Source organism: Indicator indicator, chromosome 2 (genome assembly GCF_027791375.1).
Source record: "Indicator indicator isolate 239-I01 chromosome 2, UM_Iind_1.1, whole genome shotgun sequence".
Taxonomy (NCBI): Eukaryota; Metazoa; Chordata; class Aves; order Piciformes; family Indicatoridae; genus Indicator; species Indicator indicator.
In genome coordinates, this window is record NC_072011.1 from 41,517,627 (window position 1) to 41,542,078 (window position 24,452).

The following is a 24,452-nucleotide window of genomic DNA, read 5'->3' on the forward strand; positions in this document are numbered from 1 at the left end:
TGGGTGTGAGGAGTAGAGGCTCCAGGGTGAGCTGGCAAGGAGAATGGGAAATGCTCCTTTTGAATGGCCCCTGGCTATTTCCATTGCATGCCGTGACCACACTGTGCTACGGCAGAGGTCAACATGGGGCAGGCAGCTTCCTCATAGGTGCTTCCTGGTCTCCTGCCCTGCAAGAGCCCCTTGGGTCTCTGCTGGTTGTAAGTCCCTGCCCAGACTGAAGGATGACTCCTTGAGCATCCTGATGCACACTCTGCAGGTTCAGGCATAGCTGAGGAAGTGCCAAGGCATCTAGGCATGGATGCCCCCTACCTGCAAGTGTTCAAGGCCAGGTTGGGTGTGGCTTTAAGCAACCTGATCGAGTGGGATCTAATTGGAACTAGGTCCTTTCCAATCCAGACCATTCTATGGTTGTATGATCCTGGCCTTCCCAGCCTTATGCTGCTTTCTTATCTCTTTTCCCTTTGAACTGGACAAATGGGGAGTGCGGAGGCTTGCTTGGCTCCTACATGGATGCTCATCCAAGAGGAAAACCCAGTGAGCTTTGCTGACTTGCAAGCCAAGGGCAAAGGCAAAGAGGAGGAGGAAAGCCCCAGCCCTGCTGAGACTGTCAGGCCCTTGAGAGCCACATTTCTTAGGGCTGCATTTGCACAGGACTTAGCAGGTAGGAGATGAGCTGGAGGCTGTGTGCACTGCAACACCCAGTGGGATGTGCTTTAGGGACCTCAGCTGGGGAGCAGGATGTCTCTGCTTCTGACTTGTGGGGGTGGAAACATGGGACGGTGTGGACATGCCAGTCCCACAGGGAATGGTAGAGGCTGTAATGCAGGGCAGGGAGCAGGCATCTCTGGGGATAGGGGAATCAGGGAGACTGATGTTTTTCCCTCCCCCACTTCCCACTGCTCATAAAAGAGGATGGAGTCCAGTATTGCTGAATAAGAGCTGAAAATGCCTTTTGGCAAGTCCTTCTATGCTGTCCTTGCTGTTTTGAGGAAGTCAGTGCTAAATGTGCAGAGTGCAGAAGAGAAAGGCACCAGAGTTTGCATGAGACCTCATGTGGCCTATTCTTGCTGCCTCCCTTTGTTGTGTGCTATGGAAGGAAGCCATGCTCACTGTCAGGAAGAGACTTGGTTCCCACCATCCCTGCCTTCACAACAGCTTTTCACCAACTCCCTGTACCTTGACTCTATTAATGTGCAAAAAAGAAGCTCGTGCTGATGTTAGCATCTCAGTTCAAGCAGAGCCAAGCTCTGCCTGTCCTACAGCCCTGCAGAGGAAGGAGGGGCCAAGAAAGGCACCTTTATCCATGTCCCAGTACAGCACAGCCTGTGTGATCACAGGAGCACTCTTACCTGCCATGGCAGCATAGGTGTGTGTAAGGAGGCACACAGGATCCTTCCCAGAGGCAGGCAGTGGGATCTGAACAGAAAGCTTTGCCTTGGGTGCAGGCAGGGCATCAAGTGTGTCTTCAGGGAGTTGTTGCTGGAGAGGTCCCTTTTTTCTTCCTGCATTGCTGGAGCAGTTTTCCTCTTATAACTGGGAAGAGCACTGCTGCACTGCAAGGCTCTGCTTGTTGCAAGCACTGCCTTTCCTCCTCACCTGTGCTTTGCTTAAAGCACTGCACCCAACATCAGCTGTCTCCAGGACCAGCCCTGCACCTTGCAGCATGGGGCATGTTGCAGCATGCCCTGCTTGGTTGTGGATGGGTACAGAGGGGTCCCCTGGAGTGGCTGTCTTGAGACCAAGGTGCAGAACAAGAATGAGGACAGCATGTTTGCAGGTCCATGGGGTTGTGCCATGCCTGGCATGACCAGCCAGCCTCCTGCTCAGCTGACAAGCTCCTGGAAAAAGCCTTTGGATAAAGGATAAGAAGTAGGTACCGTCAGTCAAGTCTGCCTAATTTGTATTGTAACCCAAAAACTGAGCACACTGACCTGGTGTGACAGCAGGTCACCTCTAGCCTGCTGCTTAATGTGCCTTCAGCTGAGGTAGCTGAAAGGGCAGAAGTGCTTCAGACATCCCTGCAAGCCTTCTTAGCATTCCCACACACCTGAAGCACCTGTGTCTCCATGGGAAGCCTCTTCTTATGCTTACCAGCTAGGCTGGAGTGTGCATACCTAAGGATGGTGCTGACTGCTGCTGTGACATCTGACTGCACTGATGGAAAAACATTGTAAGCCTTGGGTATATGCTACAGCTTTTCCATTACTGGGTGTTCTGGTTGGGTTACTGGAGAAGCTAGGAGTTTATCTCCAGTCCCTTTCAAGTCCCTTCTCTAGACTTCAGAAAAAAAAAAATCCATCTCTGGGACCTGTCTCTCTGAAATGTTTGTTAAATTACCCATAGAGTTGCAAAGTTTGTGCTGAAGATGTAATGGTTTGTATAAATAATGATTATGATAGGGTTGTGGGCAATAGGAACACATGAGCCTTGTTTCTGTTAGAAAGATGACCAGAAAATGGGGCTATAAAACATGCAGGAATGAAGTAAACAGTTTGGTCTCTGCAGAGGAAAAAATCTCACTTCCCTGATCTGTTGCAAGTCTTTCAGTACTTCAATGAAATAATAGTTAATATTTGGCCAGCTTGCAATCTCTGAAGTTCCTCACAAGCACTGTTAAAGAAAGTGTCCACTGCAGGAGATGTAGAGTCCTGGATCAAAAACTGTCTGAGGGTCAACAAACAAAATCTGTGGGTGAATGATCAGTTTCAATGTGAGGAGCAGAGGGATGAGGTCCTTCGCAATTAATGATGGAGAAAAGATAATGTGCGTCAAGGTACCCAAAATCTGCACATACCCTGGAGTAATTTGTCAAGATGAAGCGACTCCGAAGTGACACCGTGTAAAGCAAAGTGGTTATGACATAATGAGAAAGTGGGTACTGAGCAGCATGCAGCTGAGAGTCTTGGAAGGAATGATTTGTTCTGGGACATGGTAGGCTTTTAAATTGCCGTGGCTACTTAGGGCAGCGGCTTTGCAGCCCAGCTACAGAGATGCTTCTCTTCAGTGTGCAACGATGCCATTGGAGGAATAAATCATGCTCAGCCACACAAGGAGTAGCATAAGAAGAGGTGCTGAGAGCTTCAGGACACTCTTCTGGCAGTCAAGGTCATTTCACTACCCAGGATCTTGTATGCGGTTCTGCTCGCCTTTCTGTTAGAGTCAAGAGAGGATATCCTGGGGATGTGTGGTGAGAGCGGTTAGAGCTGGAAGGCACCTCATGTTGTGGAAAGGAGAGGACACTTAATATTAGCAAGCTTAGTGTAGATTTAGAAAAAGCAAAGGCTTTTATTCCTTGCCTCTTTCCACTGTGCAAGGAGAACTGAAGGTTGAGGAGTTGCAGAGGGATCATCTACTTAACATCTGGAACTCATTGCTGCAACATAGCATTTCCAACCTCAAAGTTAGCAAGAGTCCCAAAAAGAGAAGTGGGAGATACTTCTCTTTGCTATAAATCCATCTATACTGGCATTTCAGAGGTAAAAACAGAGGAGTATAACCATTCACACTCCAAAACTTGTGACTCTCCTTTGGTGAGCTTTATCTCTTCATTTCTTCTATCAGTTACCTGGAGCTTCTGAGTCTCTTGTTGATTTAGCCAGGATATATTATTCTGCCTAACTCCCTAGCTGGTTACCAGCTGTGATCTGGTGGCTTGTCTGTCTTCTGCTTTTCTGCTCCCAACAGCCTTGCTCCAGCTCTGTCCCTGTGTATATCTCTTAATAGGCTGCTTGGTGGCTTTTACAATTTGGCTGATGCCCCCTTGAGGCCTACACCCAGCTGGGGCTTTGCTGATCGAGGTGACCTTTGTTATTGGTACTTCAGCTGTTTTGCAGCTGTGCATCCATGCCAGCTGAGGTGGGAGGGATCAGTTTGAAGCTGAGGTCTCTAAGACACTGCAGCAAATGGTTTGGTGATCATCCTTTAGCCAGGGTTTTGCTGTGATGCAGGTAAATCTCTGCAGCCAGGCAGCAGGTTGTCAGGATACACCTGTGAGCTGGAGGGAAGAGCCCTCTGCCCTCTCTGCTAATGTCCCTGTTAGAGCTAGAAGGGCAGGTGGCATCTCTGGACAAGAGGCTGAAACCAGCACAGAGCAGTGGTGGTGACTTTCTTATGCTTTGGGTGAGTGATAGCTTTTTTGCCCAGCTCACCCAGATGATGTTTCTAGGCTTGGGAAGGTATCCCCTGAGCATTGACCAGAAGTGATGCTCTGCCAGCCAGCCTTTCTGCATGGTACGTGGTGGTAGTAATGATTTGGGGTGGCTGGTGGATCCTGGGTAAGAAAATTGGATAAGCAGCCTGGGTAAATCGTCCAATCTGTTCTCACTGCTTCCTTCTGCAGCTGATGAGATTTTCTCTCCCCTTCTCCACAAAGTGGTTGTGTTTCTGCTGTTAATTTGTCATTTCTAGACTATTCTGGTGATTGCTTGATTTATACTTACCCATTGCTAGCAGTGTCTTCTCTGTTTCCCATGGAGTTGCTCTGCCCAGGAGGAAGATCTCCCTATGTCCAAGCAGTGATGCTGACCTGAGTCCAACTATGAGTCTTGTTGGCAATTCAAGAAGGGTACTAAAATAATTAAATATTTAACCAGCTAAATAGTTGAGCCTGATCCTCTTGCCTGCCCTCTGTGTGGTTGCATCTAAATGCATCCAAATCAAAGGAAGGAAAGCAAACAAGCAGGTGTAACCACCATGATGGGTCCCCCAGAAGCTGAGGCCTGCAGTGAACAGGGGCTCGTAGTTCAGCCTAATAAAGCTCATGGCACAAAGCCAGGCAAAAGGAATTGTGGGATCATGATGCACCAACATCCATAACAGATGCGAGTTCATAGCCCCATCACTCCACCCTTTAGTTCTTTCCCGTACGTAAATGTCCTCCCTGCTGAGAGGGGGGGACTGATACACTGTGTCCTCGCAAAAGAGTAGTTTGTGAGAAAGAGGTGCACCTTAAATGGTGAGAGCAGAGGAACAAGCAAGGGGGCTCTGGGACTGTGTGGTGAGACTGTAGCTGCCAAATCACCCAGGTGTTTCCAGCACCTCCCCAAACTCAGTATGCTACTCTGTATGACCTTGTCCATGGACGCTGGTTCCCAGGGAAGTCCTGTAGCGCAGAGGAACCTGAGATAGCCGGCAGGGTTTGCCTCTTGACTGCAACAAGGCTGTGCTTTCATCCAGCTGCTGTGTGTCTAACTAGGCCTTTCTCCCCTTTCCCTAGGGCAGACAATGAAGCTGTAGAGATGCTTCCCTACGTGATCGCCACCCTGGGCTCAGCAGGGGCCACCTGCAAAGCCTCTACATGCAACAACAGCACCAAGGACTACTGCTACAGTGCCCGCATCCGCAGCACTGTGCTGCAAGGGCTGCCCTTTGGTGGGGTGCCCACTGTCCTAGCCCTTGACTTTATGTGCTTTCTCGTAAGTCTGCACACTGCTGCTTCAATGCCTTCTCCGCAAATTAGCCTGTGAAGAGAGGACTGTGGTGGGGTGATTTAGAGTTGAGGGGCCCAAATGCTGCTGGATGACTACATGGTCTGGGTTGCATTGCTTAGCCACTATCGACATAACTCCTGTACCACCACACTGAGTCCACAGAAGGGCCTTGCAGATTTTCTTAAGGACATGGGTCAGGTTAGGTCAGTCTTCCATCTCAAAAATCCTGCTTATGGTGCCAAATCCCTGCAGCTTTATCTACCCAAAAGCTTTGCTGGTTCCATAGGAACTGCAGGATGCTGTAACCGTAGTCTCACCTTCTTGGGACCTGAGTGCCCATTGGATCCCCTGGCTAACTTAGCTATTATGTGTTACATCCTGGACCTATGCTTCCTACAGCCACTCAGATAGAATCATAGAATCAAGAAGGTTGGAAGAGACCTCAAAGATCATCAAGTCCAACCTGAGCAGTCCTGTCCCCTCCTTGCTCCTGTGGCTCTGTACGCAGGACAAGGACAGAGATGGACAATGCCTCATCTCACAGCTTCTCCTTTTCTCTCTTCCAGGCACTGTTGTTTGTCTTTTCAATTTTACGTAAAGTTGCTTGGGACTACGGACGTCTGGCCCTGGTGACTGATGCTGACAGGTAAGCATGGGAGAGGGGCAGGAAAACAAGGCACAAGTGGTGCCCTTCTTTGCTGTGGGGCAGCAGGGATAAATCCCCTTGTGTTTGCCAGAGGCAGCTGGGAAGGGGAGGCAAGCGTGCTAGTTGTATCTCCTGAGCATCAGAAGCAGGAAAAATCCCCACTTATGTACTTTTTTGTTACAGCATCCTTCATCTGACACAGGGAGTGGTCCATGCTGGCTCCATACCACTTATAGTCCCTGCAGTTAGAGGTTCGCAAAGGCTCTTACAGAGGAAAAGCGGATGGAGGGAGGAGAGAGGAAAAGAGGTCACAGGAAGGCTTAGGGCTGCCACACAGTGAAGGCTTTCTTAAGCCTCTGAAGGTGTCTTTGTGTCTCTGCTGGATGCAGTTCTTAAAAGCACTTGAAAGCAGTAGGTAGGTAGGCTGTGTTTCCAGGTGCAGTACTGCTGTGATAATGCAAGTTTAGTTTCCTTCCCAGTTGCTGATGAGTTGGTCTGGGTATGGATCCTTCCTACCCAATGTGCTTGAGCTGCAGTGTCTGTCAGCAAAAGGCAGGGCCCATTGAAGATGGCAGCTCCACAGCAGAGTGGGATGCTATTCTCATTTTCGTGGTCAGCTGCAGGAAGAACAACAATTATTTTTTTCCAGTGCAAAACAAAGAAATCTCCTTGGTTAAGCTAGAAGGGTTGTGTGAGTAACCTGCCTCTCTCCAGTGGTGGTTTGCTGTACCCATGGAGCTTTTCATATCCTGGAGTCAAAGTGTGACTTCTGAAGGCTGACTGTGATAGGTGGTTCTTCAATTTGATCAGCTCCATGAGCTCATCACACTCAAAGGTTTAGACAGGGCTGAGCTCCAGCCTTTCTGGTTTCTTTGGTGATACAGATTCAAGCAAGCTGCTCTTCAACATGCCTTGCTGAACAGTGGAAAGACTAAGAGTTGTTTTCTTCCAGCACTGAATCAAGAAATCTCCTGTTTCACATAAGCAGTCCTGGATATAGTGTTAGATAAGCAACTGTATCCAGGTGGCTCCTCTTCTCCTCCTTTCTTGGCCTGGCAAAGAGGAAGGAATAGCCAGCCTTCAGTGTGGGGAGGGGCAGCTAGCCCTTCTCAGAGGTGATGCTTTAAGCACATGGGGTGCAAGGAAGTGGGAGCAGTGGCTGTAGGCAGGAAGGCAGAGGGGTACCAGCTGTTTGGTGAAACAGAGCTGGTAAACACAGGGAGAGGGACAGCACAGCAATGGTAAGGGATATGGATTACCAGGATTGACATCCCAGGGAGGGAGTCCTTGCTACTTGACCCATCCAAGGAGTGAGATGAGCATTTTGGGAGGGTGGGATGCAAGTGTATTGGCTTCTTGAGAGTGGGAAGGAGATGCAGGGAAGAGGAGCTCAGACGGCAGCTGGGCAGCCCTGGTAGGCTGTCTTACCCATCCCCGTCCTTCAGGAGCTTCCTGGGACACCCACCCCTGTGTGGAGCCAGGCCACCTTCCTAGTAAAGTCAGCTTCCTTTTAGCTGGCAACAAAGCACTGTGCCCTAGGGCAGCTGGGGCTCTGGGATCCTGTGGCTTGGGGTGACACTGGGCTCTGGAAGGAAAGTGTGCTCCAACCTGACCACTGGCAGGTTTGTCTTCTTCAGGACAGCGTGGATCCCTGCTGAGTGCATGGCTTCCCACCAACAGAGAAGACCCAGCACCTGCTCCTGTGGTTGTAACCTCTGCTTTTGTTTTTCTGTGCCCCCAGGCGCCGCCGTTGGCAGACGGAGCGAGAGGAGCGGGAATAGTATGTTGGTTCTTCAGGGTCTTCTTTCTTCTTTGCTCACACTTTCACTTTCTCCTTTTATGGTTTTCTGTATTGCTTCTGAACTAATCTATGTATCTGGGAGTTCAGGCTTGGATTTGTACTTCTCAGTGGATTTGTTCTCTCTTCTCTTTCTGTCCCCTTTGTGTCAGCTGCTACCACAGCCGCATGCACCCTGGTTTTCCTCTAGTAGACCTCCCAGAGGGCAGCAGTGCTGAGGAGCTCTGAGTCCCAGCCAAGCCTGAGTCACATATGCTGCTCTACCTGCCCATGTCCAGCTATTCTGCCTTATGATAGAGAAAATAAACCTGCTTGCCCGAACCCACAGCTCACTTGGGTGACCTAAGTGCAGGGGAACCTCCTTTGCCTGGTTCCTCTCATACCAGGGTGCCATGAGGCCTGGTCCCACACAAGCTGCAAGGGCAGGCAGGTACACAGAGAGCATCTGGCAGACACTTGCAAGACTTTTATTTTTCCTTTACCCTATGAGGTTGCTGGGTCCTGGCTGTTCATCCCTGTGCCTTGCCACCTATCCCCAGATGGCAGCACATCCAGCAAGGCAGCACCTTTCTCTGTTTTCTGCAGAATCAAACTTCCTGCCTCAGTGCTACTGAGAACATCCTCCAGCACCTTGGTCTGGTGTTGCCCATTAAACCTTGCCATGGAGTTTCCCTCCCTGCCTTTTCCTCTTTCTTACTGCTTTGGGGCCTTGGAGTCCTCTGTGTCTTGCTGACCGACTGGATGGTACACACTGCAGAGGAGCTGGTAGTGCAGAGCCTGCAGTGCTCTCTCCAGCCAGGCTGACACACGTCTGAGGCCAGGCTGACACACGTCTGAGGCTTAGGCAGCAGCCTCACTGCTCATAGTCCATCACTTGCAAAGTAGTGGCCTGCTACTGCCATGCGAGAGTACAGAAATGCTCATATTTTGTGGTTGCTCCTTGATTCCAAAGGGGCAAAGCAGAGGTAGTGGCAGCTGTGGTACACAACACAAAGAGGACCCCTCACTCATGCTTGAGTGCTTCACTTGTGGCTGGCCCTGCTTCAGGTGTCTGGCAACCTTTCACAGAGTGCTAACACCCTGGGGGGCAGTAAGGCAGAAGGAGCAGAGCCATCATTCTCTGAGGTTTTTCAGGGTGGCCACCTCAGTTATCTTCATATGTGTTTGTCTCTGTCCAGGGGCTGCTTCTTCCTGTTCCCATTCTTCTTCTCAGCTTGCTCAAGCCATCTACTGACACAATGCACCTCTCCCATCCATCCCTACAGCTTGAGCTGGGAAAGTGTGGGTAGCCAGAAACTTTCAAAAGTTTGTGGAGCTCAGCAAGACCAACTTGTCCTGGCTGTACAGCATCTTCACGTCTCATGTGTTCTTTGTGCTGGGGGGCAGGGGCAGGTGGTGGGTTAGGGACTCGTGTACGCTGCCTGGTGCTCCCAGTGCTTGAATGTGCAGCACTGCTCTTGGTGTGGGAGGACTTCCTCCTCTGACATGTCGATTTGCCTGAAAACCTGCAAGTGCTGTCCATGCCCTGCCCTTTGCCAGGGCTTGTGGTAGCCATCGGCACTCTTGGTTTGCGACTCGGTCTGCACCAGGAGGTTATGGCACCATCCAGCACCTCCTTGTGCAAGGACTAGGATAATACAGCCCTGGGCGGCTTATCACCCGCACAACCACTTCCTGCCTTTTGCACAGCATGCCTGGCCCACCTGAGGCTAGCCATGCCTCAGGCTCTCAGACTTCATTCTTCTCCTTTTGATGACAGGGCCAGCACCAAACCTGGGGCAGAAGGAAAGGTCCCACTTCAATCTTCGTGCTCTTTAGGGCAACCTTGCCTCTGCCTACTTGCTTTGTTGGTGCTTTGCTGTATGAAAACCTCCAGCAAGGTGTGATTGTAGCTTCCTCTTCAGCTTCCCATTGTTGGCAAGATTTGGCCTCATATCTTCTCAGTACTGCCAGTAATCTTGATTCTCATCTCTTCATCTCCCTGAATGGAGCTTAGTCAGCCTGGTCACTTCGTCACATGGCACTCTTCTCAGTTGTTCCCTCCAGCACTACTTGTGTTCTGCTCTCTGTGCTTCCAGTACGAAGGAGCCGAAAGCACACCGTGTCATTGCGCTGGGCTCTCCCTGGGGCTGTGGACAACAGAAATTCACCCTTGCTACCTGTGTTCAGCTTCAAGGCTTCTGGAATTTTAAAGGGCTGAAGGCTTGGTTGGAGCTCACACTGTCCTTCCAGCAGAGCATTGGGCTGCGTTAGTCGCAGGGCTGCACACTGCTGCCTGGTCTGCACTTCTGTAGTCCCATAACCTTCAGATAATCTCCTTTCTCCTCTCTCTGTTACTTTCAGCTAAAGACTCAGCAGGTGCTGCTCTGCTTTGAGGGAGGCCACATATTCCATCCTCTGTCCTTTGGCAGGGTTGCAAGGATCTGTGCTTGTTTTCCTTCCCATGTTGTCACCCACTACGTTTCTAGGACTTGTTTCAGATGCTGCTTATCCTGGTTCTTGTCCATCTGATCCTCATTCAGCCTGTACTGGTTACAGGGAGACCATGTGTTCATCTGTTTGTTTTTTCCTTTGCTTCTAGCCTTCATATCAACCATATATCCTCTTGCACTTTCAAGGTCCTGGTCTGATGTCATCTTGCAAGTGCTATTTCATTTAGGTCTCTGGATCATTTTCTTGTTTCCTTTTGCCAGGTGCCCTCCATCTCCATCTGTAGTGGGGGCTATTGCCTTGGATGCTTCTGCTGCAGGTTCTTCATCTAGGGCCCTGCCTGCACCTGGAGTAAAGTTGTCTGGTATACTCGCTTCTCTCTTTCCTGCCCTTTAGCCTGTGCTCATTCACTTCTAGCCATCTGCCCTGCTCCTGCTGAAGGAATTTCCAGGCAAGAGGCCCAGCCCAAGGCTGTAGAGCAAGTTGGGCTGTCTGGCTCTAGACAGCACAGCTGCTGGGGCTCAGCTGCATTGCTTCTCATGGGTTTCCCTGCACTGAAGCACTAAGGGCAGGGAGGACTGGTGTAGCAGGATACAGCCACCAGACTCTCAGCCTTCCCTGAGGTGAGTGAAGCCCTTCAGGACTGCCACCTCGTGGCCACACCAGAGCCAGAGGGACTGTGGCACGCTCCGATTCTTACCTCCTCTACTCTGTATAAAACCTATACTAAACAGGCTCCATCTCCCCACCACGGCAGCCCAAACCCTCCTCACAGGGGCTGCTGCATAGCACAGGTGACTCTCCTGTTGAGGAGGTGCTGATCACTGTGTACCGTCCACAGCTATGGAGGCTGCTGGGCTCTGGGTGCCGGCTGAGGAGGGGTTCTCTGCTTACTGCTACGTCTGCTCTGATTTTGCCTCTTTTCATCTCACCTGAGGCAAACTGACCTGAATTAACCTCTGATCTTCTGAGTGTTCTTGGTTCCTGGCCAGGCTGCTTCCTTGCGTCTTCTAACTTTATCCATCACCTCCTGCTTGTCATTTTAGCGTAGCCTCCGCCCTGCACTCTGACAACCATGACCGCTACGAGCGTCTCACCTCTGTTTCCAGCTCTGTGGACTTCGACCAGAGGGACAACGTGAGTAGCATTGAGAGTCAAACACCTTGTGTTTGAGTGACCAGGACCCCACAGCTTGTCTGAACCAAGAGCTCATCAGAACAAACACTTCCCTTTCTCAGGCCTTAGGTCCCACACTTTGTAGTGTGTGTGGTATAGATCTCGAGGAGATATAAATACATCGCCTCCAGACCTGCTTAAATAAGTAGGTGCACGCTCCTGTGGCTTAACAGCTGTCCAACCTATCATCTCAACATTGCAAACAATACTTGCCAGCACCTCCTCATGCCACTGACTGCCTCTACAGATGTTTTTCTCTCTAAAGAAGAGGCACAGTTCAGTAGTATAACAGGGTGTGATGGAAGGATGGTAAAGCTCCCAGGGAGTCTTCAACCTCAGGGTGCTCTTTAAGGAGCATTGGCTTGGCCCAGCCTGCCTTCCCAGTCCCTGCAGAGCTCCTGTTGTCCAGGAGGATGGCTAAAGTACCTGTTTGGTGAATTTTATGGATGTCCCTTGGCTGTGGAGAGCTTCCATGCCAGCCAGGTGCCAATGAGTCAACTGGGAGGTTGAGCTGCCAGTTGGTAGGGCACAGCCACATGGCTGAGTCCAGCCTGTGTCACACCCCATGGAGTAGTGCTGCCATCTCCTTTACCTTGGCCCATCCATGGTTCTGAATGTCTGGGTACTCATGGTCTGTCCCACCCTGAGTTAAGTCTGTGGAGGTGCAAGGAAACCAGCCTGCTTCTGTGAGCCTTTAAAGAATGGAGCAGGGATAAGGGAACACAGAGTGATATGAGACCGTCCTGTCTTCTTTCTGCACAGGGTTTCTGTTCCTGGCTGACAGCCATCTTCAGGATAAAGTAAGTGCTCCAGGACCTGCACAAAAGACCCACATGGGAAAGAATGAGAGGCAGTGCAGGGTATTTGGACACTTAGCACTGTACAGCTGTGTGAAATTGCTGCGCTTTCTGGCAGAGATGGGAGAAAGATGGGACTAGATGAGTAGTACTAAAGCCAAAATTATGGTCACAGTGAGTCTGTGGCAGAGAAAAGCACCGGGTCTCTTCTGCTTCTGTTCCATCTCAAACAGTTTGCTGATCTGCAGAGATGCTCCTCTTCCCGGGACTCCTGCTAGGGACATTACTGTCCAAGAAATGACTACAAAGGGGGCACTGGAGGATGCAAGGAAGACGCTCCCAGCCTGATGGTGCTCCGGAGCAGTCTCCTAAGCACTTCTTGGCTTCAGAGTACTGTGGGATAGTATCAGCTATCTTATCTCTCAGCAGGGGAGGCAAGGCCCACCAGAAGAGCATGAAGTGGTGTTTGTGTGTGTCCAGCTGCCTGTTATGGGAGGCAGATGGCAGGAGCATGGGGCTGCATAAGCCTTGCACCAGGCTGGTTTCTGCTCGCTGGTTCAAGTCTGGACACTGGGCTCCCTTCTCTGGGGCCTGGCCACAGGTCTATAAGTCAGAACTAGAGGTGCTGTGTGGGCTTAAAGCAGGAGAGCAGCCTTGCCCCTGTGCTCTTCTCCAGCACCTGAAGGAATGTAGAAGGTTTCCTGATGGCCTTTCTCTCCCCGGCAGGGATGACGAGATCCGGGACAAGTGTGGGGGTGATGCAGTGCACTACCTGTCCTTCCAGAGGCACATCATCGGGCTCCTGGTGGCTGTGGGTGTGCTTTCCGTGGGCATCGTGTTACCTGTCAACTTCTCAGGGGACCTGCTAGGTGAGGACAGGGAGCTTTTGGTTAGGCTGGGGGGAGATGCTTCCAACATCATGTCCCAGACCACTGGGGAGCAGTAGAGGGCAGGAGAAGTCTAGCGGAAATTCTGACCGTTGTCCTGCTTTGAGTGTGGCACATCTAGGTCATCCTCAGCAGCCTGGGTTTTGGGGTATTGTAGAGGTCAGATTCCTGCTGCAGCCCACCCCAGTGGTGCTCTGGGGTAAAACTGAACGTGCTTGTGTCTGCCTCTTTCTCCCCAGAAAACAACGCCTACAGCTTTGGGAGGACAACTATCGCTAACCTGAATTCCGGGTATGTGTGGACAGGGTTGGGATGGATAATTGAGGCCCTCAGGAAGTATTCTGTAAACGTCCACTTGCATGCAGAGCCTCACCCTCTTGAAGGCTGCATATCTGCCCTTGCTGCAAGAGTACTGTCTCTGCTCCAATTTCCAGGCTGAGCTCTTGGAAGTTTGTTGTGGGGGCATGTGGATACCATGCTGGTTACGCTGCTCATGGCCCAGTGCCTTCAGGGCCTGACTGGCCATACACAGACTTACAGTGGCAACCTTGCATTGACCTTTGTGGTCTCCTTTGTGACAGGAATAACCTCCTGTGGCTGCACACGTCTTTTGCCTTCCTGTACCTGCTGCTGACAGTGTACAGCATGCGCCGGCACACCTCCAAGATGCGCTACAAAGAGGATGATTTGGTGAGCAGGATCTGACCACTCTCCCAAGCACATTTTCCCGTGCCCTTCTGTCAAGTCAGGTGGCCTTGGAGAGGGTGCCAAGCACCTTGCTTCCCACAGCAATTGGGAGCTGTTTTGATTTGGTTGTTCTGTTTTTCTGCCTGGCCAAAGGCAGATCTCCTCCAGAGCAGCAGCCCTGACTGCCTGTGAGGAAATGGGAGAGGCCTGTACTGGTTGAACATGTAAGAGGGACCCCAAGCCTTCCTCAAATGTTTCTCCAGCTGCTTTTATCTTCTTCGTTTCTGTTCAGGCAGCTGCAGTATCAGCCACCTGTCAGTCTGCAGCACACCAGGATGCAGGATCCCAACAACTGGTTGAATCATAGCCAAGCAGGGGAGCCCTGGGGGGGAGCCCTGGGTGCTAGAACTGATGGGGCTGCTCTTTCCCATTGCTGACTCAAACCTCAAGGGGGTTGCTGCAACCCAGTCTTCCATACCATCAACACTGTCAACACTTACCCTTTTTTTTTTTTTTTTTTTTTTCCTTCCAGGTTAAGCGAACTCTCTTCATCAATGGCATCTCAAAATACGCTGAGCCAGAGAAGATCAAGAAGCATTTTGAGTGAGTCTCATTGTGTCCTTAACTAAAGGCTGCTCTGTAACGGGGATGTTTTTGTTGGGGTAGTACTACCTTGAACACACTGGCCAGGGCCATGTTTAGAAGCATTATGGGGAGAAGAGAAATGCTTTGTACCCTTTGGGAACCTTTCCACATTTTTCTGACCCCAAGCCTTGTGGTCTGTGAAGGCAGAGAGGGGATGTGGGGTCACGGGGTGAAAGTCCAAAGAGGCTTATCATTCTAGAGCCTGGAGCAATGGCCTTAAACTGAAGAAGAGCAGGTTTAGACTGGATCTTAGGAAGAAGTTCTTCAGTACGAGGGTGGTATGACTGGAATAGGTTGCCCAAGGAGGTTCTGGATGCCCCCTCCTTGGAGGTGTGCAAGGCCAGACTGGATGAGGCCTTGGGCAACCAACTCTAGTTGAGAGGTGTCCGTGCCCATGGCAGGGGGGTTGAGGCAGATGAACTCTGAGGACCCTTCCAACCTAAGCCTTTGACACTATGATGCTATGATTCTAGGATGTAGCATTTGCCCCATTTGTTGCTTTCGCTATAAAGGGCAGAGCCTGCAGGCTCCCCTGCTGACCCCAGCAAGCTCTTACTATGCAACATGATGCTGAGCCCAGAGAAGTCCTGGATGTATGGGGTTTGCTTGAGGGTACAACTTCTGATATTGGGTTTGATGAGTGGCTGCTTCCTGTCTGCAGGGAGGCCTATGCCAACTGCACCGTCCTGGAGGCTCGTCCCTGCTATGACGTGGCCCGACTGATGTTCCTAGATGCAGAGAGGTAACCTAGTTTGGGAGAGAAGGCAGAGTGGGTGATGCCACAGGCACTCCCTTATGTCTGGTGCCACAGGAGCTTTTCTGAGCCATGCTCTTTCTTTCCTTCCATTCTTCTGTTTCAGGAAGAAAGCTGAGCGTGGACGAATCTACTTCACCAACCTGCAGACCAAGGAGAACACTCCATCCATGATCAACCCCAAGCCATGTGGCCACCTGTGCTGCTGTGTCATCAGGGGCTGTGAGGAGGTGGGGAGGTGCTGGAGGTGTTGAACAGCAGGGCAAATGGAGGCTTGGGTTCCTGGGTCTTTGCTCTGACCCCTGTCCCCCTGCTCAGGTGGAGGCCATTGAATACTATACTAAGCTGGAACAGAAGCTGAAAGATGACTACAAGCGGGAGAAGGAGAAGGTGAATGAAAAGCCTCTGGGGATGGCCTTTGTCACTTTCCACAATGAGACCATCACAGCCATGTGAGTGCAAAGGGTTCTGTCTCATCTCTCACCTTAAATCAGAGGAATGGCAGCACCAGGGCATCCCTCTCAGCTTTTTCCTTAACAATTCTGTGTCAGCATTTCCCTCTTTCTCTTCTCTTCCAGAATCCTCAAAGATTTCAATGCTTGCAAGTGCCAGGGCTGTGCATGCCGTGGGGAGCCCAGGGCCTCTTCGTGCAGTGAGTCCCTTCATGTCTCCAACTGGACTGTCAGCTATGCCCCTGACCCACAGAACATCTACTGGTGAGCAGCTTTCTGGGGTGCAGTGGGCCCTGCCAATAGGAACGGAGTGCACCCTCCCTTCTCATTTGTTCCTCTGGTAGCTGAATGAATATTTCTGGCTGGAGCCCAGCCTGGTTGAGCTAGAAGTCTGATTTGACTTGGAGGGGGAAAGTCTTGGTCTGGCACCCCAAGTGCTTTTAATATAGGCTGGGCTGCAGCGTGCAACCTGAGGCTCCAGACCTGGTGCTCTTCCTAATGTAGCCATCATGATGTCCTCCTTTCCCCCTCTCAGGGAACACCTCTCCATAAGGGGCTTCATCTGGTGGATCCGCTGCCTTGTGATTAATGTGGTCCTCTTCATCCTTCTCTTCTTCCTCACCACCCCTGCTATCATCATCACCACAATGGACAAGTTCAATGTCACCAAGCCTGTGGAGTACCTCAATGTAAGACTTCCGAACACTGGTTCAGGATGGGTAGTGTGGGAACCACCCTGAAAAACAACAGGCCCTGCAAGGGAGGGAGTAGGGAAAGAGATTGTTGTTGTTCCACAGGTCCTGTCAGCCTGACCATGAGGGGGATGCTCGCTCTGGCCAGGGTGCAGTGGAAGCTGCGATGCTGGAAACTCAGTGTCAACAAAGGCAGCTTGTACCTGTGGCTGATGTAAGAGCTACTGCACCATGTAACATGCAGTCTCTTCTCTGCCTCATTGCAGAACCCCATCATCACCCAGTTCTTCCCCACCCTGCTGCTGTGGTGTTTCTCTGCTCTGCTTCCCACCATCGTCTATTATTCTGCCTTCTTCGAAGCGCACTGGACCAGGTAAGGAGAGCCAGAGCCTGTCCTTAGTCATACTAACGTGCTGCCTGGCCACTAGACACTTCTCACTGATGTAAAGCTCCTGGATCCTTCTACTTGAACTTCTCTCTTCCACTCCAAGCACGCTATTTTGTTGCACATCTTGGACACTTGTGATCTGTCATGGACAGCTGTTCTGCTGATCCTTAGTTATTATGTGGCATGGTTGTCTGAGCAGAGTTTGACATAGGTCTGTAAGAAGAAGAAAGGTTGGGAGGAGTTTGGACTGGTCACTGAGAAACGCTAGCAGTGAGGGAAATCTTGGGTGAGATGAGCAGACGGGTGGCATGCCTGTATCCAGCTTTTGCAAGAGAAAACCACTCTAGCTGCTGTGGCTTCTGGCCAGAGGAAATGTGTTTGAACTGCAGAGCACTAGAAATATGCTGCTTGTGAGGCACTTTCCCTGGAGGATGTGCAATGTAAGCTTTGTTTTGTGGTCTATATTAGAGACTGGAGGGGAGGATGTCACTGGTTTTGAGGACTGCAGGTTAAGAGAGACAATTGCAGAGTTCTCTATAAGAGACAACAGCTTGGACGGCCTATGAGACAAGTTGGGAGTAACTGGGATTCAAGAACAGACCTCAGATGTGCTGAAGGAAAGGGGGCACATTCACGTACTAGCAGTGGATAGAGTGGGATTCAGATTAGACACTGGAAATTTCTTTCTGATGAGGAAGCTATGGGGATGCTGCTCTTGGGGCTGGCAGGGTGACAATGAAAGATTAACAGCCTCCTCTCTGCCCTCAGGTCTGGAGAGAACAGGACAACTATGCACAAGTGTTACACCTTCCTCATCTTCATGGTCTTGCTGCTGCCATCATTGGGCCTGAGCAGGTGGGGATGGTGGGAAAGGGAAGCAAGTGCAGAGACCTGGAGCATGGGGAGAGGGTTGATATGCAGTCCTGGTTGCTCTCTTACACTATGTACTTCCCCTGCTGCACAAGTGCCATGGCCATTATCCCCTTGGTGTTTAATTCTAATTGTGGGGCCAGGCCATACCATGCCTGTCTGGCTCTCTAGGAGCACTGATAGGCACCATGGTGTTACAAATAATGCAGCAAAAAGTGACATGGTTGGATGCATGTGAAAAGCCTACTCAAGGTCTCGTGGTTGTGAAGGAGGCGCTTCCCACCTCTCTGTGCTCAGTGCACACTCCAAGTTTTGCACAAAACTACTGAATTCCGGCACTGGACAGTGATCAAGCAGGGAAACAGTGTGAGGAAGACAAAACTGAGGAGTGGAGCAGCGGGTCCTCACTGCTAAGGAGTTACCTACACAGTGTAGGGTGGGGAGATCTACCCCTTCCTAAATTCAACATTTGGGATACAGCCCCTCAGTGGTAAAGTCAGGCAGTTCCTACTAATAACAAACCCTCTGACAGAGGCAGAAGAATAGCCCTCTCCATCACAGTGGGTGACTACAGCAACATTCCCTGCCAGATGAAAAATGCATTGTTGAACATATAACCTCGTGACCTGGGCAAGTGAATGCCCAGGTACGCCAAAGGTTTGTGTTTGACTAGATCCTCTTAAACAGGCCACGCTTCCTTCTGAGGACTGAGTCCCCCTGCTGTTCCCTCTGGAGTGGTGTATCCTACCAATACCTGAGGTGCTAGAGGATTGCATGGTTTTATATCAAAAAAAAAAAAAAAAGCCCAGAATTTAGGGAAAAAGGATTTGTTTCTCCTGAATGATTTATTTTGGGCTTTTTTTGTTTTTGTTGTTTTCAATCTCTTATCTCTGTGTTGTAGTATATCTTGTCACTAACCAGTTTCCTCTATAGAGTCACTCACCTGTTCCTTGCATGGGTGTTGTGCCCAAACAGAGAAAAGAGGAAAACACTTTACTGATAGGGTCAGGGCAAAGGGAGAAGAACACACATGAGAGTGGGAAGATATAATTGCTGGTGACACATCCCAAGAGGGAACAAAACAGTCTATGGTCAGAGCTGTGGGTCATTCTAGAGCAGATTCCAGATGTTTTCATGTGCATGTCTGTCTATTGCTGCTTCTGAATTTCTTTTTTTCTTCTCACCCCCGTTTTCCACAGCTTGGATGTGTTTTTCCGATGGTTGTTTGACAAAAAATTCCTTGCTGAAGCCGCTGTGCGATTTGAGTAAGTGGGATTGGGCAGAAGGCTCTTTGCAATGGGGGAGGTTCTTGGTGTCCACAGGTTCCGGGGGCTCCCAGCTGCTGTCCTGCAAGGGAGGAGCACCTCCTGCAGCCTTCTCTCACTGCACCTCCCCAGATGTGTGTTCCTGCCAGACAACGGGGCCTTCTTCGTCAACTACGTCATCGCTTCTGCCTTCATCGGGAACGCCATGGACCTGCTGCGCATCCCCGGCCTGCTGATGTACATGATACGCCTCTGCTTGGCTCGCTCCGCTGCCGAGCGCAGGAACGTCAAACGGGTTCGTAGCCAGGCTGAGGGGCGAGCTTGTGGCCTCCACCTGGGATCGGGACCTTAACGGGGCTGGCCCGATGCTGTGCCTGCAGCTGGGTATGTTGCTGCACACCCCTGCTCAGCTCCCAGGGTCGCGCTGACAGATGTCTGTTATCTCTTGCAGCACCAGGCCTATGAGTTCCAATTTGGGGCTGCTTATGCCTGGATGATGTGTGTCTTCACTGTGGTTATGACATACAGCATCACCTGCCCTATCATCGTCCCTTTTGGTAGGTGATACCCCTCCACCTCCCTGGGTTAGAGGCTGGGGAGAGCTCGAGGAGGGAGCCAAGAAAGGTAGTGTGGGGGAGATACTTCCTGTCAGTCAGAGGTACTGGGGAAGAGTCTGATTCCCTGTTCTGTTGGCATCGCTCCCTTTCTCCCAGGGCTCATGTACATGCTGCTTAAGCACCTGGTGGATCGATACAACCTGTATTATGCTTATCTGCCTGCCAAGCTGGACAAGAAGATCCATTCAGGGGCTGTAAACCAGGTGGTGGCAGCCCCCATTCTCTGCCTTTTCTGGCTTCTCTTCTTCTCCACTATGCGCACAGGTGAGCACAGGGCTGAGATGCCAACTCCTGGCTTCCTACAGAGCTGCTTTCCTGGCCCAACTGTGGTCCTGGCAGCTCCCACCCACAGAGCATGGTCAGGGTCCCTCTGACATCTCCATTTTGGTTTTCTTTTACCTCAGGGTTCCTGGCCCCCACTTCCATGTTCACCTTTGTGGTTCTTGTAATCACCATTGTGATCTGCCTGTGTCACGTCTGCTTCGGGCACTTCAAATACCTCAGCGCTCACAACTACAAGGTGAGGCAAAGTGCTGGGTAGGGGCATGGGACCCTTCTCTTTGGGAGCATGGCTCAGTCACAGAAGAGCAGGGGCTCTGAGGGGCTCCCAACCTGCTCCCCAGCAGAGTCTCTCAACCCCAGCTTCACAGAGGGGTCAGTCCCAAGGCTGTTCTAGCTACCTGTGTACCACTCCTGTGGTGGAACAGTAAACATGTTGCCCTATGAAGTCTCAATTTCTCCTTTCCCTCCAGATTGACCACACAGAGGTGGACACTGTAGAAAATAGGCAGAATGGGAGAGCTGCCACCAGTCTGCCGGCTCCGAAATCAGCTGTGAGTCCCTGTCTCCACCTTGATGCCCTGACACACTCCTTACCTGGGATTATAAGGGGGAGGTAACTCCCTGAGGGAGAATCTGGGGTCTCCCAGTGAGGGTGGGATGCAAGTGTTGGGTGCTGTTATCACTGGAGCTGGACGATGTAAGCGTAATCGCCCCAAACACACTGCAGCCCTTTCCCAGTGCTCCTCAGGCACTGTGCATTTATTTCCTGCCTCTTTCAGCAGGAGCAGCGAGTCCAGCCAGGTTGGTCTCCCTTCTCCTTCTGCATCTTTGCACACTTACCCATCAGCAAAGGCTGTCATCCACCAGGCTGGCCCTAGTGCTGAGGGGACTCTCTCTTCCTCTGCACTTTCATGGCCTGCAAGGCAATGCCCACAGAGGCCCTTTTTGCACTGGCAGTAGGGCAGAGACCATTTTTTTAAACTTCTTGGCTCATTCCAGTGGCTTCCTTCCACCATTAGATTTTTCTGGTCGTGGTCTGTGCAGAGCTGTTTGGGGGGTTACATGCAGAGATGGGGTAAAGCAGAGCCTCCCGCTTCCTTGGGAGAGCGAGTCTGGGGTATGAGCATATAATCCAGGCTCTTTCCTATTTTCTGTGGAACTCGGGCAGCAGCATCTCTCCAAAAGGTGATTCCCCATAGGAGGCAGGCTCCACTTCAGAGGGACACATCCAGCTGGCATGAATGGGAGCACAGTCTTATAGCCCACATGGACTCTGAAGTGCTGAGAAGCCCCATACTGCCCCATGCTGCCTGTCCCAGAGTGCTGGGGTTTGACACATCCACTGTTGCAGGGCCAAGCTAGCCTTGCTTTTAACCCCCTTTCCTGGTACATCCCATAGTCTGGACCTTTCCTGGCCCCCTCCCCAGGCTCAACCTCTTGCATGGCACTTTGCATGTTGTGCTTTGCTGCCACAAGAAGCCCCCTAGACTCACATGTGTTTCTGCTCTCTCCAAACCCCTCACCTGGCCCTGGCAGAAGTACATCGCCCAAGTGCTGCAGGACTCCTCACCGGAGGGCGAAGCAACGGAGTCAGAGGAGCAAGGGTCACAGGATGAGGAGCTCATCAACACAGATGGCATGAATGACACGGATTTCCAGTCATGTGAAGACAGCCTGATAGAGAACGAGATCCACCAGTAGGGACCTCAGAGGGTGGGAGGGGAAGGAGGCCCAGGAGCAGGGCAGGCTGTGTGCATGGAGACCTAGGGAGAGGCACCTGAGGATGCTAGCTTCTTGCCCTGCCCACCCTCCAGGGCCTCCGTCCTCAGTGAGCGCAGAGGTCCTGCCCCAAGCTCTCCATTTCCCTGACCCTCCATCCCTGCACCAGCCCAGCAGCTCAGCAGGCATGCTCTTTACTAGCTACCTTCATTAATGCATCCCTGGACCCCAAAATGCTGGGGGCTGGGGAAGAGGGGGACGGTGATCCCCATGGTGCTGCTCTGGACCTGCAAGGAAGAAGAAAGCTGGGTGCTTGTGGGGTGGGGCCACAAGGGGAACCTTTGGTGACTTCTCTGTCCCTTGTCCTCCTAGTAAGAAATACTAATAATTTATTAGATTTACAGGAAGGTAATAAAGGAAAAGCTTTAGTCAGTGTACTGGAAGCCCTACCTAGGGAGAGAGGTGGCTTTTGTTGCACCTTCTCCCCATGCATGCCCTTTCTCAGCCCCTTGTAGCATCTACTTGGTGTGACATGCCAGGAGCTGGGTTAAGCATGGGGGCTGGTGGCAGAGACTTCCCACTCCCATGGGGTAGGTGACAACCTAGCTTTGTGGTCAGGGGTAGCATCACCCTGGGGAAGGGGTGCAAGGTTGGTGTGAGCTGGGCAGGCCCTCGCAGGGTGAGGGAATGTTGAGGGCACTTCTTGATGTCAAAAGGAGGCGCAGGCAGCCTCTCCCCCAGGTCCTATCCCCTCGTCTCCCAGGGGCATAGGCAGGGGATTGCAGCATCATTTTAAGTGGCTTTTTTTTTTTTTTCACACATTTCTCTCCCTTTTCAAACAAATCAACCTGACCCTTGTGGTGGTACCACGACCTCCTTTGCTGCCCTCTGTGTGTACAGCAGGCTCAGGGCTGGGGGCTGTGTTGGGAGTCACTTGGGTGCTAGAATAAAGGGTCCTGGACTGCAGGCCCTCAGCACCCTGCGGGGGTGGTGCTGCCTGATTGCCACAGGGGCCCTCATGGGCTGCCTTTCCTGAGCTGCTGCAGGGTCTTCCCCCATCTGAGGCAGAGAGAGGGAGTCCTGTTAGAGTAACCCCTGAGGAACCCTCTCCAAGCAAGCCCACTGTCTTCAGGAGCACAAAAACCTCATGGGGCTATGCTGGCTTTCTTCACCTGGCCTGACTGGGTGTAGGCTGAAAGAGAAGGGCTGTTTCTCCTCTGCCCTTGCCCTCTCCTTGGTGATAACTGTTCTAGAGACAGGCAGGGGACCAGACAGATGGGAGAGGTGGACTGGAGCCTTTAGCACCTACAAGGAGGCCTGACCCTGTTTAAAAACTCTGTGAGGATGTTTTTAGTCAGGATCAGTTGCCTTCAATTGCTTCCCCCTTCTCCTTGTGTAAAATGTAAAGGAAACAACTAAATCTCCCTGCTATTGAACTATATTTATTTCCCTCAAGGCCCTGCCACATCCCGTTTGGTGCTCGCTGCAGACGCTACCAGCCTCCCTTTGCCCGTGGGTGCTGCGCTGGCTCGCTGGGGCCATGCCCTACACAGCCTGATGGGTCCAGGTGGAAAGGAGCAGCCCTTTACCTTTCAATCACCAGTGCTGGCCCTGGAGCTCCAAGCACTTTAACAGACCTGAACAAGGGAGGCGTCAGCCATACCCAGCCGTGCTCTGGGAAGGGCAGTCACATCCCATGGCTTTTCTCTCCTGGGAGGATGCAGATGACTTTCTTGTACACCTCTCTATAGGAATCCTAGGTCTAGAGGGGGACAGAGGGGAAGAGATGTAGGTCTTTGCAGCGGGAGGGCAGGTCACCCTTGGTTCCAGGGCTCCACTGGGACTGGAGCACATGTGGGTGCAGAAGGGCATAGTGAGTGTCACCTGTCCCCTCCAGGGATGGGCTACATATGAAATGAGCATGTGAGCTCCCAGGCTGGGGCAGGGAGGATGTTGATCCTGCTTCCCTTGTCTTGCACACACCTATCACCCTTGTCCCCAGTCCAGCAGGTGAGCTGGGACGCTTCAGTCTCTGTAGGTACAGTTGTGGGCTGGGCTGCCTCAGCAGCTGCTGGGACTCTGCCTGCAGAGAGCTGTGTGTTCTGAGTGGCACTGTCTGTGTAGAGATGTGTATAATACCCTGTATATATTTGTGTACAAAAGAAAAAGAAGAAAAAAAAAAAGGAGCAAATGTTTTTGTAGCCTTTGCTTTGTGGAGTGGGTTGGGAGCTGGGAGAAGAGGACTCTGGCAGCAGCAGGGATGCAGGAGCATGCATAGTGCACAAGGATCAGGGGCTTGTGTGCTTCTCCTGTGTGAGCACAAGCCATGCCCTGCCACCAGGAACCTGGCCATGGTTCATGACTCTCCCAGCCCAAGGGGACTCTCCCACTGGCTTGCAGAAGCACCAAAGGCTTTTCTGCTAAAAGGAGGTGGGTGGGGAGCTGCAAGGATGGAGATTGGGATGGGGGAAGATGCTTTGGGAATGGTGTGGGAAGGAAGTTTTGTTGGTAGCCTTGGTGGCAGATGTCAGCCTCCAATCCCAATAGCAATTCATGTGGCTGCTCCTGCCATCTCCATCCAGGAACCTGTCTCCTAGCCTGATCTGGGTGGACAACTGAAGCTTTTGGGAAAGGGTGAGATCCCTGGAACACAGCTTGGCTTGGAGTGCTTTCCTCTTATGTGATGCCACTTGTAGCTCACTCATACCCTAATTATCCCCTGAGTTCCATCTGGGAACCGTCCTCCAGGTTGGAGCTGGGATGGTTCCCAGGCAGCTGCTGCATGCTCCTTAATTTGTGCATAGTGGCCATTGCTTGGAGAATGGCATGGCAGTGAGGGAAGGCATGGGGCTGCTTTTGAGAGATGGATGAGTGACCCCAAGCTCCCTGCTCCATTCCTACCTTGCTGTGCAGCATAG

The 24,452-nt window shown here is 51.5% G+C and overlaps 1 protein-coding gene across 1 annotated transcript; it reads left to right on the plus strand.

Moving 5' to 3' along the window:
- Positions 1-5,237: 5,237 nt before the first annotated feature.
- On the plus strand, positions 5,238-21,516 carry TMEM63B (transmembrane protein 63B). Its single transcript, XM_054393868.1, has 23 exons — positions 5,238-5,414; positions 5,996-6,075; positions 7,817-7,855; positions 11,350-11,440; positions 12,242-12,279; positions 13,003-13,145; positions 13,403-13,454; positions 13,745-13,853; positions 14,383-14,453; positions 15,157-15,237; positions 15,356-15,479; positions 15,568-15,701; positions 15,828-15,965; positions 16,237-16,390; positions 16,660-16,766; positions 17,550-17,636; positions 18,851-18,916; positions 19,049-19,211; positions 19,368-19,473; positions 19,630-19,797; positions 19,938-20,053; positions 20,286-20,366; positions 21,352-21,516. Exons 1-23 carry the CDS (start codon positions 5,238-5,240, stop codon positions 21,514-21,516), a joined length of 2,490 nt encoding a protein of 829 aa, XP_054249843.1.
- Positions 21,517-24,452: the final 2,936 nt, after the last annotated feature.

Coding starts and splice junctions, on each gene's coding strand:
- TMEM63B (XM_054393868.1), top strand. CDS start 5,238: ATGCTTCCCTACGTGATCGCCACCCTGGGCTCAGCAGGGGCCACCTGC. Junction 6,076..7,816: donor CTGGTGACTGATGCTGACAG/GTAAGCATGGGA, acceptor CTGTGCCCCCAG/GCGCCGCCGTTGGCAGACGG. Junction 19,474..19,629: donor CCCTATCATCGTCCCTTTTG/GTAGGTGATACC, acceptor CCTTTCTCCCAG/GGCTCATGTACATGCTGCTT.